General features: G+C 35.0%; 1 protein-coding gene across 2 annotated transcripts in view; it reads right to left on the bottom strand.

The window, feature by feature from the left end:
• Positions 1 to 17,017, bottom strand: part of LOC125679374 (heat shock 70 kDa protein 12A-like) — a 30,321-nt gene that overhangs the window by 3,092 nt on the left and 10,212 nt on the right. For both annotated transcript variants that reach the window (XM_048918561.2, XM_048918562.2), the window contains exons 3-8: positions 11,403 to 11,579; positions 11,190 to 11,240; positions 10,528 to 10,569; positions 6,820 to 7,119; positions 2,475 to 2,696; positions 336 to 495 (exon numbers count right to left, since the gene is read on the bottom strand). In XM_048918561.2, the coding sequence (XP_048774518.2) occupies positions 336 to 495; positions 2,475 to 2,696; positions 6,820 to 7,119; positions 10,528 to 10,569; positions 11,190 to 11,240; positions 11,403 to 11,579 (952 nt within the window). The remainder of the gene's footprint in view (positions 1 to 335; positions 496 to 2,474; positions 2,697 to 6,819; positions 7,120 to 10,527; positions 10,570 to 11,189; positions 11,241 to 11,402; positions 11,580 to 17,017) is intronic.

Below are 17,017 nucleotides of genomic sequence, written 5' to 3'. Positions count from 1 at the left end.
CTATTTATCAAAAAGTACCAAGAGGTCAGTATTCTCAAGTACCCGTAAAGCAAGCATATGTGAATAAAAAAACCTACGTTTTCATAAAGTTTACTAAAAAATATTGATCAAGTGTTCAAATCATTCAATAGTGGTAAAAATTACGTTTTAGTTAAAGAAACTGTTGGGAAAATGCTAATCACCGAAACTTGAGACAATTTTTAGGGTATGGACGAATTATGGGTTTTGACGATACAATCTTTCTACAAAGGATTTTACTTTAACTTCTCTGTACATGTACTTGAGTGTTTGGCACTAGTTGTATGTACATGTCTATATTCAGTATGATGACAAACCTCCTAGATCAAGCACAAGATATTTGGAGCCTGAAGGGAGAGAGGCAATCTGTTTTGCACCATCTTTCTGTGTGTTTATTTCTACAGGGATTTTACGGCAGTACATGGAGGCAGCTTCTGGTTCCAGAGCCAATGACAGCTGTGAATCCTTCAGTCCAGCCTGTAAAATTAGACTTCAGAGATTACATAGAGCATTTCATGGATCTTTTCCTTCAGTTAAACTGTAGTCATTATTACAGTGTAACATGACTACGATGATGCTAAGCATTTTTCAATAAATGCAACACACATGCAGATACAAGTCATTTATTTTCTCAATATGTTCCCTCAAATTTCCTTGGGTAGAGAGATGCTTTATATACTTTGTGATCAAGTTCATATACATTGTACTAGAAATATAATTGAAGTCAGACAAAATGGTGAAACAAATTGTTTTTTACCATGCAAATGCTAAAAATTCTAACATTCCTTAAAATTAATGTTACTAGTAAATTGTAAGTCAAATAATATTAAGATGAACTAACTTGAAGAATAAATACTATATGAGGATGTTTGTATATCAATTTGACAAACTGTGATCTAGGTTGTGGTTCTGAAAAAATTAATTAAAAAGAAAAACAAACCAATACCCTACAAACCACACTACACAAGGATTGTAAATCAATTTGACAAATTATACACTTGTGGGTCCTAAAAAGAATACTTCAATGTAATACTTTCAACCCAAAATGTGACCTCGGGAGTCGTGGTTTGAACAAATTTGAAATTTGCACCACATGAGAACATTAGATATTAGCTTGAAAATTGTAGACTTGTAGTTCTGAAAGATATATTTCTATGTTAAAATTTCAATCCTGTTGTGGCCCTATCCTGACCCCCAGGGGTCATATTTTGAACAGATTGGATATTATACATTATATGAGGATACTTGGATATCACTTTAACAAATAGTAGACTTGTGGCTTTTAAAAAGTTGAAATATTTTTTTTTAAACGTTGCCCCACCCTGACCTAAGGGATCATGGTTTGATTTATCTTGAATCTACACTTCATGGTAATACTGGTATATTTTAGAAATTGCAGGCTTCTGGTTGTTGAGTAGGTCTTTTTCTTTGACGTATTCCCATGTAACACTTTAAAACCTTATTGTGGCCCCACCCTGATCCTGGTTGGGGTCATGGTTTGTATACCCGCCAGTATAAATCTGACAAATTGTACATTTGTGGTTCATGTATGGAATCCGGATAGGGCCACGTAGTTCACTATCGCACCATCGAGGTTTGGGTCGATGGTGCGATGACGATGGTACGATGGAGCGATACTGCAATGACGCGATGGTACGATGGCGATGATGCGATAACGCTACATCGTCATCGTGCCAACGGCATCGTATTATCGCATCATCGCCATCGTGTCATTGCAGTATCGCTCCATCGTTATCGCGCCATCGTCATCGCACTATCGTCATCGCATTATCACGTCATCACACCATCAACCCAAACCTCGATGGTGCGATAGTGAACTACGTGGCCCTATCTGGATTCCATATTCATGATAAGAATTCCAAAGATTCTTTCCTATATAAAAATGATTTTCACAATTCCTGCCCCTCACCTCAGAGGTTATGATATGACCAAACTTGAACCTACACTACACAAGGGTAATTGCATACCATTTTGACAAATTGTAGCTTTTCTGTTCTTCAGAAGAATATCTATTAAACTCCAGTTGTTCCCCCATCCTGGCCTTTAGTGTCATGGTTTGAGCAAATTTGAAACTTCATTATATAAGGAAGCTTTCATGCAAGTTTGGCATTTCTGGCAAAGTGGTTCTTGCGAAGTAAACCACTCAACATATTTTCTAATTATCTCCCCTTGAAAGGAAGCACATCCCTTCATTGGAACAAACTTTAATTCCCTTTGTGCAAGGAATGTTTGTGTCAGATTTGATTGGCCAAGTTCTGTGTGAAACATTTACAACAAAATGATGATGCCACTAGACAAATTTTAATCAATAAGGTCAGTTGGGCTAAAAATCCAGCAGATTCAAAAGGTCATAAAGTGAAACATTATCCACGCTATATAATTATATCTATACAACCAATTTTGTTTACCTTATTACAATACATAATTTTCATTACCTTTTCAGCTGTCCTCCTCATGAACTGTTTGGCCTTGAGATCCCAAATGGCAGGCACAGTGATGACCCAGTACACATCATCATAAGTGAAATCCTCCACATTCTTAGTGTCAAGTCGCTTCTGTAAGCTCTCTCGAAAAAATCGGATAACTGCAGCAAAGACATCAACAGCAGGTAGCTCTTTGTCTGTAATGTCTTTGAGTTTTGTGGATTGAGAGAGATTCTAGAAATGAATGTAATCAAAATGTTTTGATAAAATAGTATATCATCAATCTAAATCACCTGTCTTGCATTTGAAAGATGACGTTAACGACAGCTTTAGTACAGCCTTGGAGACAGTAAAACAGTTCCTACTAACATGATATTCATATATTGTGACCTTGAAATCGCCCCAAATCTGAATGTTTGATGCGTTTTAAAATGGACTCATTTGCAGGAATAATCTCATCGTACATAAGCAGTGAGAAGTTCAGGTGCGTCTGCTATAGCCAGCAATACAAATTTTTGGATATATATTCTAGATATATTTATGTGCTTGAAAAGTGCTAGGATCAACTTATTGATGGTATGGTATCTATAGGAATGTGCATGGGCAATCCCAGTAATTCGCTGATGACTGTCGATATGTTTTTAAATCATAGCATGTTTAGTTTGAGTATGCATTTGCTCCCAGCACTTTTCATTTAAAGGATTTTTATTTCTTTTTGAGTATATCAATAAATGTTCAGTTGGTAACCCACATATACCTAAAATTTTGTTTATAAGTAGGGTCTCCTGGTGTTTTTCAAAAGCAAACCATTACGTGATATTCAGCTGACATCAAAGGGAATTTACCACAGGGGGAATTTATGATAGCTCAGTTTCAGTCAACATATGGGTAGTACTGTTTCAGTGTTTAACCGTAATAATGAAAATAAACGTGTGAATTTGAGGTGTAATTTCACACCAAAATTATAGCACATTTTACTATGGAAGCCCTTAACCTAGTTGTGTGAAAGCTATTTGCCTATTACTTCTTTGAGAGATGTATGATCAATACCTGTTAAACAAGAGGCCCATGGGCCACATTGCTCACCTGAGTCACCTTGGCTCATATTTAAAGATTTTTCCCATATATTCACATATAAAACGTTGATCCCTATTTTGGCCCCAACCTACTCCCAGGGGCCATGATTTTTACAAAATTGAATCTGCACTATGTTATAAAGCTTTCATGTAAATGTAAATTTTTCTGGCCAGTGATTTTTCAGAAGATTTTTAATGATTTTCCCTATATATTTGTATGTAAAATTTTGATCCCCCAGGGACCATGATTTTTACAAACTTCAATCTGCACTATGTCAGGAAGCTTTTGTGCAAATGTAAATTTCTTTAGCCCGGTGGTTCTTAAGAAGAAAATTTTTAAAGATTTTTTTTCTATTTATTAGTTAAGTAAAACTTTGATCCCCTATTGTGGCCCCATCCTAACCCCTGGGGTCATGAGTTTAACAAACTTGAATCTGCACTATTTCAGGAAGCTTTCATGTAAATCTCAGTTTTTCTGGCTCAGTGGTTGTGGAGAAGAAGATTTTTCAAGATTTTCCCTATATATTAGTATGCGAAACTTTGATCCCCTATTGTTGCCTCATCTTACTCCCGGGGGTCATGATTTTAACAAACTTGAATCTGCACTATGTCAAAAAGCTTTCATGTAAATTTCCACTTTCCTGGCCCAGTAGTTTTTGAGAAGAAGATTTTTAAAGATTTTCCCTATATATTTGCATGTAAAACTTTGATCCCTTATTGTTGCCTGTCCCAAGGAATATTTGTGATCACTTATAATCAATTTCTGATATATGAGCTCAGACAGACGGACAGACAGACACTACGGTGACTGTCTGCTCCCCCAAAACAATTTGGGGGAGCATAAATATGAATGCTTTATGTTGAAAACTATTACACTATTTGAGATATTGTACCACAACAAATGTGATGATGAATGAATGGATGGACCGATAATGTGACTTCTAAAAGGGTTCTCCTGAATTTGCAATGAAGGGCCTTAAGAAAAACTGAATCTCTTGTTTTGACTCCATCCTGATCCAATGTAACAAACTTGAATATTAACTTGTACTGTAGGGGTGTTTGAGAAGATTTCTGAAGAATTTTCATTTATTGTGAACCTGTCTTGGTCCCACAGCCATCATTTGAACAAACTTGAATCTACATTACATGAGGATGTGTGCATATCAATTTCTTAAGAAGATTTTAAAAGAATTTTCCTACATCTATATATTCCTATAAAAAGCATTAAAATCCCATTGCAATTCTACCCTTACTCCAGGGACAATGGTTTGAAAAAAAAATCAAATCTTCATCATCATCATCATCATCATGACATTTCTGGTCCCATTGGTCTTGAAAATGAGATCTTCTAAGCACCATAACCTATTTTCACTATTTGTTAATTTCCCTGACAATAATATGCACCGTCTTAAATTGGGAAAGAGGGTGGTCTCACCAACAAGAGGCCCACAGGCCTTATCGGTCACCTGAATACTAGGGAAAAAGTATCACTACTTCCATGGGCTATGAAATCTAGAAAAAATTTCCTGTTCTAAATATCTAAGCTAAATTCTAAATTCTAATGTTCAGCAACAGTATAATTTAACAAGATGTGTTCTTAAAACTTCACTGCCTTCAAAAATGCATACACTGATGAAAGGATTTAAATAATAGGTGTATTAGCATTAAAACATCAAAAGATATGACTAATTTGGACTCATCTTGAAGTCATAACCCTGGGTTGTGAAATTCACCATTTTTTGTACATCCTTTTCTGCTATTCCTAAGTATACAGTATAAGTAAACTTACACATAAATACTATATACAAGTTTGGCTCCACCCTTACTCTGGGGAAAATCAAATTTACAATTTTGGTAAAAGACTACCTACTCTATCCATTTAGTTATCAAGAAGAAGTTAAAAATGTCTATTGTTCAAACACTAAATAACTGAACATTTTGGCCCCACCCTGATACCAAAACCTTTACCCCTGGGATCATCAAATTTACAATTTTGGTAAAGGACTACCTGTTCTTTTTAAATATCTATTTACTTTCAATTTAGTATCAAAAGCACTAAAGAAAATGTTATTTAAATGTTTTACACATAAACACTATATAAAAAGTTAGGCCCTGCCCTGGAGTCATAAACCCTACCCCGGGGATCATGAAATTTACAAGATTGGTAGAGGTTTTCCTGCTCTACATCACTATGCATTTAGTTTTTCTTACATGTGTGTGGTTCTTGAGAAGAAGATTTTTGAAAAATTGTCATTTTGGGGCAGTTTTTGCCCCGCCCCTAAGGCCCCAAGGGTGCAGGAATCCTGAAATTTACAATTTATGTTTCCTTTGTTCCAAAGATGTTTCATCATACCAAATCTGAAAAGAATTGGAATGATAGTTATCAAGAAGAAGTTAAAAATATCTATTGTTCACACACTAAATAACTGAACATTTTGGCCCCACCCTGATACCAAAACCCCTACCCCTGGGATCATCAAATTTACAATTTTGGTAAAGGACTACCTGTTCTTTCTAAATATCTATTTACTTTCAATTTAGTATCAATAGAACTAAAGAAAATGTTATTTAAGTGTTTTACACATAAACACTATATAACAAGTTTGGCCCCGCCCTGGGGTCAAAACCCCTACCCCGGGGATCATGAAATTTACAATTTTGGTAGAGGCTTTCCTGCTCTACATTACTACGCATTTAGTTTTTCTTACATGTGTGTGGTTCTTGAGAAGAAGATTTTTGAAAATTGGTCAATTTTGGGCAGTTTTTGCCCCACCCCTAGGGCCCCAGGGGTGCTGAAGTCCTGCAATTTACAATTTATGTCCCCCTTGTCCCAATGATGCTTCATACCAAATTTGAAAAGAATTGGACCGGTAGTTATTAAGAAGAAGTTAAAAATGTTCAATTGTTAACGCACGACGGACGACGATGGACGAAAACCAATTGCAATAGGTCACCTGAGTTTACTCAGGTGACCTAATAAAAGTATTGCTGATGTATGACAATATGTACCACAAGGGTATGTACATATCGTCACCGACAACAATAGCTACTGTCACAGACCTCTTGTTGCTAATAAAGCATCCTAACCACTAGGCTACCTTGAGTTGTCGGACGTAAATGAATAAATAACAATGTCAAAGGATTCACTGAACTAAAAAATGATCTGGTATCTGTTGAGGAGTCATTTTGGCTTCATAAAATTTGATCATGTGACCAAATCAGTTCATTTCCATTTGTTAACTTTGTTATTCATTTAAAACGATGAGTATTGGTATACTTACAGGATCATTAAACAATTTCATTTTGAACTGTCTGAAAAGATAGTGTTTCTTCTGATCTGCAGGTTCCATATCCACAAAATCCCTCTCTGCTTCATAGCCAAAGCTGATGTAGTCCTTGCCATTGGGTTTCATCAACACTGTAGTGGGTGCCTTGTTAGTAATGGCTGTTCCACTGTTCCAGGTGTGCACAAAAACCTTGTTGCGATCTTTTTTGTAATCTGCTCTAGTGCACAAAGCAAATCCAGATCCATAAGTGCCAAAGTCAATAGCTGCTACCACCAACCGGTCATGTTTGATGTTCTAAGATATTAAGTCTGTGATCAACAGTTTACCCACTCTTGTGTGCTCAAAAACTATAAAGGTCTCCTTCTTATTTATTATTTAAAAGAATATGAAGACCCTCTGTGCAATAGCTCATGACATTAGAAAACACCATAATAGATAATGTTGATTCCTGCATGTCCATCTTTCTAATATGGAACATCAAATTTACATACACTCAAATAATTGAAGATATTATAGGATTAAACATTCTTTTTGAAGAATTTATTGATGTGTAAACTCTGGACATTTTACTCACAAACTGAAGAAGAGGCCCACGGGCCTTATCGGTCACCTGAATACTAGTGAAAAAGTATCACTACTTCAACGGGCTACGAAATCTAGAAAAAATTTCCTGTTCTGAATATCTAAGCTAAATTCTAATGTTCAGCAACAAGTATAAAACAAGGTATGTTTTTAAAACTTCAATGCCCTCAAAAGTGCATACACTGATGAAAGGCTTTACAGAATATAATATGTGTATTAACATTAAAAGATATGACTAATCTGGACCCATATAAAGGCAATATATCTGCTATAAAGGCAACTCTAATTTATACATATTTGTAATTATGTGTTTGTAAATTCTTTTATATTTACTTGTGTTAATGCGACGTCACACGTCTTTACGCGACGTCGAACGTGCATGTCTATTGTGATGTAGAATAACAAATCAGAAAAACAACAATTTGATTTACTAGTTACCAGTAGTTTACAGTTGTAGTCGGCAGTTTAATAAGTTAGAGACACTATATTTTGGTAAGCATGCTTTTATCATTTGATAATTTACAGTTCAATTAATACAAATAATCATTAAGTGGGTACATAACGCACTTACCATTATTTCAGTAATTTAGCAGTTCATATTTAGATATCAATAATTGTCTGTATTCTTACGTAATTTTATTCTACTGATTTGCAATCATATTGTATTGTTTGTTTATTCTCTCTTACAGAGAATCGTTTCATTATAACAGAAAATATAAAGACATGTAAATATGGAACGCATATCTCTTCATTCTAACATCGGACAAGCTGACAGCAACATCTGGACCCATCCTAGAGTCAAAACCCTGGGTTGTGAAATTCACCATTTTTTGTACATCCTTTCCTGCTATTCCTAAGTATGCATTTAGATTTTATACAGTATCAGCAAACTTTAAGAAGTTCTTCAAATCATCATAATTTTGACACCACCCTGAAGCCAAACCCTTAACCTTTGGATCATAAAATTTACAATTTTGGTAAAGGACTACCTACTCCTGTATATCCATTTAGTTTCAATTTAGTATCAATAGCATTAAAGATGATGTTAATTAAATGTTTTACACATATACACTATATACTAAGTTTGGTCCCGCCCTGGGGTCAGAACCCCTACCCCGGGGATCATGAAATTTACAATTTTGGTAGAGGCCTTCCTGCTCTACATCATTATGCATTTTAAAAGTTTTCTTAAATGTGTGTGGTTCTAGAGAAGATTTTTTAAAAATTGTCAATTTTGGCCAGTTTTTGCCCTGACCCTAAGGCCCTATGGGTGCAGGAATCCTGAAATTTATAATTTATGTCCCCCTGATTCCAAAGATGCTTCATGCCAAATTTGAAAAGAATTGGAATGGTAGTTATCAAGAAAAAATTAAAAAATTCTATTGTTCACACATTTATTAACTGACCATTTTGGCCCTACCTCAATACCAAAACCTCTACCCCTGGGATCATCAAATTTACAATTTTGGTGAAGGACTACCTGCTCTTTCTAAATATCCATTTAGTTTCAATTTAGCATCATTAGCACTAAAGATGTTATTTAAGTGTTTTACACATAAACACTATATATTAAGTTTGGCCCCACCCTGGGGTCAAATCCCCTACCCCGGGGATCATGAAATTTACAACTTGGTATAGGCCTTCCTGCTCTACATTACTATGCATTTAGTTTTTCTTATACATGTACATGTGCGGTTCTAGAGAAGAAGACTTTTGGGTGGTTTTTTCCCTGCCCCTAAGGTCTCAGGGGCGCAGAAGTCCTGAAATTTACAATTTATGTCCCCTTAGTTCCAAAGATAAATCATACTAAATTTGAAAAGAATTGAAATGGTAGTTATCAGGAGGAAGTTGAGATTTTTAAAGAAATAATTTATTTTCACTATATACATGTAACAATACATGACCACGCCCTTACACAAGAACCCCTGTCTCGGGGGTCATGAAATTTACAATTTTGGTAGAAGTTTCCTTGCTCATCATTACTATATACTCACTTTCTCTGCTAGATGCCCAGGAGTAAAGAAGAAGATTTTTAAAGAAATACATCAATTTTACAGTTTTTACCCCAAAATTAAGGTCCCTTAGGGTGGGGGTGGGGGATGGGGGATGGGGGGGGGGGTCATGAAATTTACAATTTCCGGTCTCCTTCACCTACAGATGCTACATACCAAATTTGGACAAGATTGGCCCAGTAGTTTCTGGGAAGAAGTTGTTAATGGATGACAACGGACCCAGACCAATAGCACTAGGTCACCTGAGTGACTTAGGTGACCTAACAATTATAATTTTCATAAATATTTTTCCATTTAAAGAATTAGAACATATATATCTGAGTCTTTAAGCATTTTGTATTAAATACATGTATTCATATCATGCATCAAATCAAAGCAAAATTAAAATATTTGCAAATAAAACACTTCAATGGAAGTTTTTTTTACAACTCCAGAAAAAGCATTCACATGAAATAATTGAGAACTTGTTTCACTCTTTTGATGGTGAAATCATATTTCATATGAGGTGCTTTTAATGAGCCATTAAATAAGATTTTGGTGTAATGAACCACCTTAAGGCCAAGTAAAATTAATTAGTAGATTATCATTCGAACTTCACAAAAAAATGGGGCGGGTGGGAGGATTTTATTTTTTTATTTTTTATTTTTCGCCATGGTATTCTTGACCTCGAAAATGCCTTCTCTCATTGAGAAAAGGCTTTATAAATCATAATTACATGTGCATTTGGGTTTCTAAAAGGCAAAGTGAAACAAAGTACGTTTACAATACCGGACAGGACATAAAAATATCCGGAAATCGTAATTTTGAAAAATAAAAAAATCGGGGCGGGGCGATTTTCGAGGGGTGGGCGGGAATGATAATCTACTAATTAATTTTACTTGGCCTAATAAGACTGACAAAAAGGTGACCACAGCCTCCATTAAAAATGGTATTTAAAAAATGTACAATGAGGGTAGATATATATTGTCGCTGATGATTTTGCATCATGACAGATGGGCACAGATAGCATAAGTCACATGAGTACCTAAAAATACATGAATAAACAATATTTTGCATCAGAAAATTTATTCTTATTATTAATATTTTTAAGCACATAGAATTTTCTTACCAGGTATTCAACTTCATTGTCCTTGGACTCATTTTCCCACTTCTGTAAAATGATTCAGTAACAATGCAGTATATAGATGTGTTTGTAGGAAAGACTGCTTAATGTTAACGTAATCTACTAAAATTATCATTATCATTGAACTGTATTGGAAGAGAATATAAAATGAAACATATGTACATGTAGTCATCTATCAGTTACAAGTCTTCAAAATGTACATATTCATCTGAATAACCATTATATTCCCGTGAAGCATTTCTATGTAAAGTCTTGGAACCACTGGCCCCAACCTTGCAACCACTCTTATTGAAATTAGATGTTAAATCCACTCACGTCCTCATTATATCTTTATATGAGACTGTAATTATATTGCCTGACAGTAGGACTTGTGTCACATTCATGAATCTATAGAAATGATTATGTTCATCCTATATACATTCTCTGGGTCTAAGTAAAGTAGAATGCTGAAACATATCCCACAAGTAAAATGATACCCGTATATCGAGATACCTACCATACTCGGAAAATTGACTTAGATGGATGCCCATATGTTGTAATACTTACCATTACTTGAAGACCTGACATGGGTGGATGCTCATAAGATGAGATACTTACCGTACTTGAAGACCTGACATGGGTGGATGCTCATAAGTTGAGATACTTACCGTATTTGAAGCCCTGGCATGGGTGGATGGCAGTGTATGTATTGTTTTATCCTGTAAGTGAATACATGTAAATGCATTATGAGGAAGACCATCTCTTCATTTCACCGGGCAGTGTCAGAGTAAATAACATGAGCAAGAAGTAAGATGCTTTTTAACAGGCACAATATTTGCAGGGGGGGATAAGCATTGCAATGTAATTTTGTTAACAATTACCCTTCGAACTGAAGGTTTTGATACTTCAGAAATGCTGGATCTGTTCCCTTTACTGCCTTCAATGCTTTTTTCTGTGCTCTCACCGACAGCTGATTTTGTACTCCCTGGTATGGACTCTCCAGAAGCCCCTTTAGTCTTCTCTTTAAATGGCTGTTTTTTGGAGAGTCCATCATCATCCTTCAAATTCAAAAGTCATGATATTCATTCCATGCATGTAGTGACACTTTGCTTAAAGCTGTATGATCCGATATTCATGTATTACTTTTTTACAGAATTACTTTAAAGCAGATTAATTAGTTTTTAAAGTTATTAACTTTCCCTTAATTACATGCTTGAAAACATTTGCATGTAAAAGAAAACAGTGAAAAAATTATTCAAAAAGTAAATATAGTGGATCCATATGCATAAATTATACACGCAGTGTCTATTAGGCATCTATAGCCCCATGAGCGTCAAGGGAATCCCAACATGATGTAGATAACTCAGTTGCAACTGTTTAACTTTAAGGTTGAAAGAGTGTAAAACAACGAATCACTAAGAAGTATTTGATATTTTGATTTCTCTTAAAAACTTATGACATTGTACTGTTGCAACAAAATACACAACTTTACACAGATAAGATCACTGATGATCTGAAAAATCTGAACTGGACATATGACTCACTATAAATGGCCGAGTGACGGTTGTTTGTAAACACCAATTCATAATCAAATAATTCTGGTTAAAACAGGTGAAATAATGTATGACATGTCATAGAGCCTCATCAATACGTATGTGCAATGAATTAACAGCACTTTTACAGGGTGAAAAAAAGGTTGTCGAAATTCAGACCATTGAACTTTAAGCTCAATATTTATATTCAAAAGTATATGTGAGGCTCAAAGCCTGAATGGGCACTTATGTTAAATCAGCATTACAGAAGACAGTATTAAACTGCATTACCGGGTAATTTGGGACCATCTAAAGAAGCAAACACCTGTGTTAACATTGATGACTAAATGATTTACAAGTTTAACATGATGTGGACATACTGAACAAACAAGAGGGAATCGTCTTACTAATTCAGTTTATTATCATTATTTATTATTATTTTCTCATTCATATTGGCATACTAAAATACCAAAATCAATCTTGACTTTTTTGTAAACATATAGTTTCTACAGTCTTTAAAAAAAAATCATGAAATTTAATGCCAGTTTTATAAAAATGAAGCTGATTTCCCCAAGCATAATCTGAAGATTAATGACATTTTCATGTGTATAAACATCTGAATTAAATGTGTTTATAATGCAAACTCAGATTTTCAATTTCCCTCAAAATGTATATGTAAGACTCTAAAGTGCGATGGTCTGCACCAAAGTGCGATGGTTTGTTAACGTTACGGACACCAAAGTGCGATGGTCACGCCAAAGTCCGATGGTGCCGTGCAGAATTCAGTAACGTTTGTGACGTCGCATCCTTGTGACATCATTCTTAACGTCTTTCAAAATAAAACCGAAGAAATGCAACATGGATGACAGCAACGGCAAGGTTTACACTGTTGAGGATAGTGAGAACAGCAAAGTACATTTGTTGTCGAACTCTCTACTTCGCCCATACATTCTTTTTAACTCATGATCATTTTTTACTTTGACGTACACATATTAAATTCCTGGGGGTATGCTATAATACAAAACATTCTATACGATTTCGAAGTGGAAAATTTTGAGTTTAATAACACAATAACTAAATGGTAATGTAATAAGTTCTTATTCTTATTTTTGTGCATGGATTTTGCACTGATATTTTTGGTTCAATCTGTACCAAAACACTCATTTACAAACCAACGGATTTTGTTGTGTCACACAATCGCACTTTGGTGTGTCAGACCATTGCACTGTGGCATGTCAGACCATTGCACTGTGGCATGTCAGACCATCGCACTTTGGCGTGTCAGACCATCGCACTTTGGCATGTCAGTCCATTGCACTTTGACATGTCACACCATCAGGGTTTGGTGCAGATCATCGCACTTTGGCATGACCATCGTACTTTGGAGTCCCATCGCACTTTGGAGTCCTACATATATATTAAGCATGATATCTGAAAACTGATGGCAAATTGAGATATAGAAATGATTCTTCCTTGTGTATATATAACCTTCAATTAATCGTACATTTAATGCAAACACATAACTACTTAAGCTATTGCAAAAAGAACTTGAAAAAGAGTTTATTTTCATCAATTAAAATATATCAGTAATATCCCTAAGATTGATATCTGAAGTTTTATGGTACTGCCAGGGTATTTTGAAATGTATAAAGGGCTGAATTTAATGTGTGTATAATGGAAACACCCAGCTACATAAATTTTTCAAAGGAAACTTGAAATTTAAAAGTAATATCCTTCCAAATGTATGATACAGTAGCTGACTTCCCTAAATGTGATATCTGACTGAATGGTATATTGAGATACAATCAAAGTGTAGAAAGTACAGGAAGTAGGGATCAGTTGTGTTGATAAAATGCTCAAGATATTCCACACTGACAGTTGCATCATCTGGGGACCTAGCTTATATACACTATTTTATAAAGTAAATATATATACTCCAATCCAAGGTTTTCATGTATAACCAACTTAATTGTCAATATAAAAATTCAGTGTCAAATTATTCAGATTCAAATGAATTCCAATCGATTCATTCATCTCCAAAGTACATGTACAATTCTATCTCGAAGTTCGATCTCGAAGTCCTTAATTTATTCAAGATAATTTGTGCTTTTTGCATTATTTGCAACAAAGAAAAAATCATGTTGCGAGTTTGTTTGAATTTTACTGCTGCTCTTTATGTACATTCACTTTTGCTTGTAGTGTTTTATTTCTTCCTCTAAATCTTATGCCTCATCATATCTGTATATTCTTGCATGAAATGTTTTATTAAGTCTCTCAAACAAAGTCTGGAGACTTATTGTTTTTGCTTGGTTCTTATCATTCTTCCGCTTCCTCTTCCACTTCTTTCTCGCACCTAAAACTGTCCGACATCATTCTCCGTAACCATGCAGTTAATAAAAGTATTAGATATTCAAAGATATGATAGGCCAATGTATCTAGATGTGCAGAAATGTTTGTTCAGATTGAAAGGGATCAAATGGGGGTGGGGTTCAAAATAGAACTCTATGGGGAAAAATTAATTCCAAATTCAACAGATATAACTTGGCAAATATAATAGAGTCCTGGTGTCTTTGGAAATAAAAAGAGAATGATAGGGCCTACAAATTAGTATCTAAGTCAAGTGACTCCAGTGACCTTGACCTTAGAACATAAACTTGGTATTACTTAAGAACTAGGTCTGATGGAGACATGGTGTCTTCAGAAATTATGAAAGGATGATGGGATATACAAATTAGTATCAAAGTCAAGCAACTCCAGTGACCTTGAACATACAAACTCATATAACTTCAGAACTGGAATTGATAGAAACATGGGACCTCCAGATTGATTGATTGAGTGATGTTTTCCGCCACACTCAACAATTTTTCAGTTATATGGTGGCGCCCAGTTTTTATTGGTGGAAGAGAGAACCCATGCAGATACAATGTACCTGGGAAGAGACCACCGACCTTCCGAAAGTAAACTGGGAAACTTTCTCACTTGCTGGCACGAGCGGGATTCGAACCCGTGCCGACAGAGGTGAGAGGCCGTGTGGAACCTCCAGAAATGATAAGAGGATGATAAGATCTACAAAATAGTATCAAGGTCAAATGATTCCAGTGACCTTGACCTATGACCTTAGAGAACATAAACTTGGTATTATTTAAGAAACAGGTCTGATGGAGACATGGTGTCTTCAGAAATGATGAAAGGATGGTGGGATATACAAATTAGTATCAAAGTCAAGCAACTCCAGTGACCTTGAACAAACTCATATAACCTCAGAACTGGAATTGATAGAAACATGGGACCTCCAGAAATAATAAGAGGATAAGATCTACAAACTAGTAACAAGGTCAAGTGATTCCAGTGACCTTGACACCTTAAATCATAAACTTGGTATTACTTAAAAACTAGGTCTGATAGAGATGGGATCTTCAGAAATAATCAAAGGTTGATGGGATCTACAAATTGGTATCAAGGTCTAGAGACTATAGTGACCTTGACCTTGAACATAAATCTGGTAGAACTTTAGAACTGGGACTGATAGATCGAGACATGGAATCTTCAGAAATGATAAAACGATGTAGTGACTACAAACTAGCATCTCCAGTGTCCTTATCCTTGATCATAAAAACTTGTAAAACTTTAGAACTGGGACTGATAGATACATGGGATCATAAAAAATGATGAGAAGATGTTGGGACCTACAAACTAGGATCAAGATCAAGTGACACCAGTTTTGAAAAAATTCAGAATCAAAGTCTTCGTGATCTAGATTTGTCAAATAAAATTAAAATTGGCATGGATTTTGTCCAGAGGAAAACAGTAGTACTCAGAAAAAGCCACTTTTATACAGCCAGTACCTCATTTGGGAGACTTTATAATCATATCTTGTTTTATTTGTGTTCTTTTATTAATCTGTGGTATGTCTGTGTATCAATCTAATAAAAATTAATAGATCCTATGATCCGCTCATCTACTATTGCTACACATAGTGTGTAGATCATAGGATCTAATTTTAATTAGATTGGTCTGTGTATATGTGTACATGCATGCTGTGTGTCTTAAATTTGCTTTGATATATGTGATAGTCGATTAAAAAGCTCTACAGAGCTTGCACAGTGTTGACTTGGTCAATGTATATATTACCGACTTTAGATAAAATTTACTTACTTTAAATAAAATTTACTTACTTACTTTTACTTACTATCTAGTAAATGTATGTGCATATATTCATAATTCTTCATTTCTAATCTCCAAGGCAATAGTACAAATGTGTTACAAGTTTTGTTTCTGTACCTCCAAGTCATTCATTCAAAAATACCTCTCATAAATATTCTTACAAATCATCATAAGTCTTATCATTCATCAGCACTATCTTCCAAGTTATAAGATCCATACAAATTAAGTCAGTCATGCAGTTACAGTCATAGATGTCGTTAGTAATTCGATCATTATAAAATTCCTCTCAACCATTATTTATACAAGCTAGAATATTTCATTGTGTCGTGGTGCAATACATTTTCATTTGATCTAAGCCATACTTTAAATCAGACAGAAAACCTTTGGCTGAATTCCAATATACAATGTACAATAACTCCTATGGGACAGTTTTTGTACTGCCCCTACTCTTGAAAAGAATTTGTTGTAATAAATTTCCTGTTTATTCCCCCATAAGACTTTATACTCCTATTCTGGCCCCATCCTACCCCTGGGGCCCCTGGATTGAGTAAACTTAAATCTGATGATGCTTACATATTAATATGACTTATCATGGCCCTGTTATTCTTGAAAAGATTTTTTTGCTATATATTCCCATGTAAACCTGTGGTCCCCTATTGTGGGCCCATGATGGCTTAACCCCAGAAGACATGATTGAACAAACTTTAATTTACAGTAACTGGGGATGTTTGCACATTAACATGACTTAAATCATAGCCTTATCCTTTTTCAGAAGATTTTAAAATATTTTTGCTATATAT

The sequence above is a fragment of the Ostrea edulis genome, chromosome 2 (genome assembly GCF_947568905.1).
Source record: "Ostrea edulis chromosome 2, xbOstEdul1.1, whole genome shotgun sequence".
NCBI lineage: Eukaryota > Metazoa > Mollusca > Bivalvia > Ostreida > Ostreidae > Ostrea > Ostrea edulis.
The sequence above is the reverse complement of the archived record's forward strand: the minus strand, read 5'-3'. Positions and strand labels throughout refer to the sequence as shown.